Below are 3303 nucleotides of genomic sequence, written 5' to 3' on the forward strand. Positions count from 1 at the left end.
CTTTTTATATCTTGTGAGAGCCTTCTGGCGCAGCTTCATCATAAATTTGATATTATCGGTAATCCAGGGAGCGGGGGGTTTAGAAAACCTAGATGTTTTAAGTGGTGCATGTATATTAAATACGTCTGTTATATTTTTTTGAAAAAAAGTAATCATCTGATCAATATTAGTCATATTAAATATGTTTTGCCAGTTCACGTTAAAAAGATCATTCACAAAATCTGTAAGAACAAAATGTGAATAATCACGATAAGTGCGATAGGAAATGGGCACACGATTTTTTTGAAGATCTAAATCTGTTAATACTAGATGATGGTCAGATATATTATCCATATTAATAACCTGCACATCTGATATTAGTTTTGGGTTAGATGTAACCAAAACATCAATTAATTTACCCCCGAATTGAGAAATACGAGTGGGCGACTGCACTAATTGCGTTAAATTATATTTATTGAAGAACTGATTAATGGCAGAGCACCCAGGGCTTCCCGCTTCCAACATATCCACATTCAAGTCACCGCCAAACATGACAACATCGCAATCAGGCAAAAAACTAACAATGGCATTCTCCAGATCATCCAGAGAAGATGCCAAATTGGCCATGGGGGGTCGATATAATGTCCCGAAGCAAATAATTTTACCATTTATTTTAGTACGTATCCAAAGTTGTTCCAGGGCACTCTGCTGGGCAGATGTATCGATTACCTGAAATTTTAAAGAATTGACAACATAAAATGCCACTCCGCCACCACGGCCATCTCTGTCTTTGCGAACGAGATTATAGTTATGTATTTTAAAATTGTTGCTACTCAAAGGCTCACTCAACCATGTTTCCGAGAGACCATAAATATCAAACGCCTCTGCCGCCACATAATCAGAAAAACTGTCGAAATCTGAACATAGTGATCTTATATTAAAATGAGAAAAATAAAATTTATTTTTATTACTGCTCGCCGAAGCCATATAAGACGCTAAACAAAAGTAATGTGCACAGAAAATTTAAAAGAGAAATAGATCTACAATAATGAGATATAATTCTCGTTCAGCGAATAAATACGAGCCCATCAGATATTAGATTAAAAAAAAATAAAAATAAATCAAGCATACAACGGTATAATCAAAAACAAGGTAATAAAACAGTACATATCTGATGAACTTATAACGAAGTAAAAATATTCTATCATTATATTGTTTTTTTTAGCAATGAGACCATAGAAACAAAAAAGAAATATCTAACATTTTTTGTCGAATAAATTCTCTACAGCGAGAAAAAATGAAAATTTTATAGTTAAAGAATCACAATAGTACTATAGTCCTTTGCAGGTACCTATACGCAGGCAAATATATATATGTATATGTAAAAAAATATTAATTTCGATTAGTTATTAGTAATCATACATTGTAATCGCAAAAAAGAGAGTAAAAATATTCCAAGGTATTAAATATATTCACATTAAATAAATTATAAAAATAGACACCAGTGCTGGTAGAGAAAAAAAAAGGATATGTATTTCGCAAAAAAGCCAACATGGATTTTAAACATTGTCTGCCTCTTTAAACGCTTGTACGCTGTTGCCATCATTAACCAAAATTCTTCCATATGTCGACCATGCGTTTCTCATGCCATATTTCCTTCTTGCTGCCAGCAATACTTGATGTTGCTTTGCTGTCAGGTCCTCGTTAATGTAAATGCCTGTCCCCTTAAGATTTCTTCTGTTATTAAAAACTTCATTGCGTTTTAAGACTGATGTGAATGAAACTATTGTTACTCTTGATTTCCCAATTTCCATTTTACCCATTCTATAAACATTGTTAATTTCTTGCAAACAACATTTCACCCTTACAGCATCATTGAGTAGAGTAAGCATTTTAGACACTAAGTTTTCGTCTGAGCCATCTTCCAAACCAACAACTCTTAAAGAATTTTGTCTGATTTTATATTCGAGGTTATCCATTCTTCCTTCCATCTTTATTATAGACTGTCTATTGGACTGGGTCATACTTTCTATTGTATTAAGTTTCTCCATAATACTCCCAACACTGTTTTCTATTTTTTCAAATCTGTTACTTAAGTTTTCCAACTGATTCTCAATTCTTTGATTCAATTTTGGGACGAGCTTAGTTATTATCGTCTCTAGTTGGTTATCATCATGGGGATTGGACACTGACGCACTTCTAGTTCCTTTACTCATGTTAAATCCAAATGAAGATCTGGCAACCTCGGAATCTCGAAAATATTAACGAGCAAATATTCAACTAATACAATCAAACCAGGTATTCAATTTTTTTTCTCCCTTAAGTCTGTCAACTTTACCTTCTATTTCTATTCAACTTTCAGGGAACAAACATCAAAACAACCGTTAAAATGCCAACTAAACCGTGAGCTCGTACAAATCGCTGTTTATCTAGCCATAGCCAAGCTTATGGCTTATATAATAAATTAATCCTTGTTTTATAATAAAAACCATAAAACATTTATTTGTGAGTAAAATAATGCAATGGCTGGATATCTCTCCTTTATAATTAGGTGACTAAACATACACTAAAATAATTAGAAAAAAAAAATTGTAATTATTTAGTAATTACGTCAATATTAATTAATTGACTTTCTAGTCTATTTTATGTACAAATATATTATTAAATTTTAATCTAAGCATTAAGTAATAAAACACTTTGTGGGGGCCCTCTTATATCGTAAGAGGTTACGAAATATACTCCTGGTTACAACCCTTACAGAAAACAGTGTAAGGGGTGCAAATAAATTGTATAATCACTGTTTTTTATAATAAAAACTATAAAACATTTCTTATTTGTGAGATTAAAAAAACAAAACAATGCATTGGTTAAAATAAGTACATTCAATACATGTATTGTGTTAGACATTTATATGGCCCAGTATATTTTTGTTTAACAAACCAATCGGGAGAAAATCCAAAACCTACCGTTATAGGAGGTATAAGATGATTAAACTTGTATAATGACAACTACTTATCGGATAACAAATTAATTACTACTGTCAGCTACTGTCTAGGTAGAATATACCTAGAGTACCTACACGAATGGAAGTACAGTACATGATTTCGAAAGTAGTACAAAATTAGACCGGGTAAAAGGGCACTATCATCAAAAATCGATATATTAATACCACCGTATAGAGAAAACAAATACTTATTTTTTGATCCAGTACACAATAAAGTCTTCGTAGGGAGTAATTTTTTATAATTATTTACAAAAAAACATTTCCATTAGCGCTTATGACCAAAAAAAAACTTTAAACATGAATAACTCATTTCAATCATG

The 3303-nt window shown here is 31.8% G+C and overlaps 1 protein-coding gene across 1 annotated transcript; it reads right to left on the minus strand.

Annotated features, from left to right (window-relative positions):
• Window positions 1–1538: 1538 nt before the first annotated feature.
• Window positions 1539–2195, minus strand: LOC115876130. The gene has a single exon (XM_030891818.1). It carries the CDS (start codon window positions 2193–2195, stop codon window positions 1539–1541), a length of 657 nt encoding a protein of 218 aa, XP_030747678.1.
• Between the last annotated feature and the right edge of the window lie 1108 nt (window positions 2196–3303).

Source organism: Sitophilus oryzae, unplaced genomic scaffold (assembly GCF_002938485.1).
Source record: "Sitophilus oryzae breed Bouriz unplaced genomic scaffold, Soryzae_2.0 scaffold_1400_pilon_pilon, whole genome shotgun sequence".
Taxonomy (NCBI): domain Eukaryota; kingdom Metazoa; phylum Arthropoda; class Insecta; order Coleoptera; family Curculionidae; genus Sitophilus; species Sitophilus oryzae.

Excerpts from the sequence above, each read along its gene's own strand:
- LOC115876130 (XM_030891818.1), bottom strand. The coding sequence starts at position 2,195 with ATGAGTAAAGGAACTAGAAGTGCGTCAGTGTCCAATCCCCATGATGAT.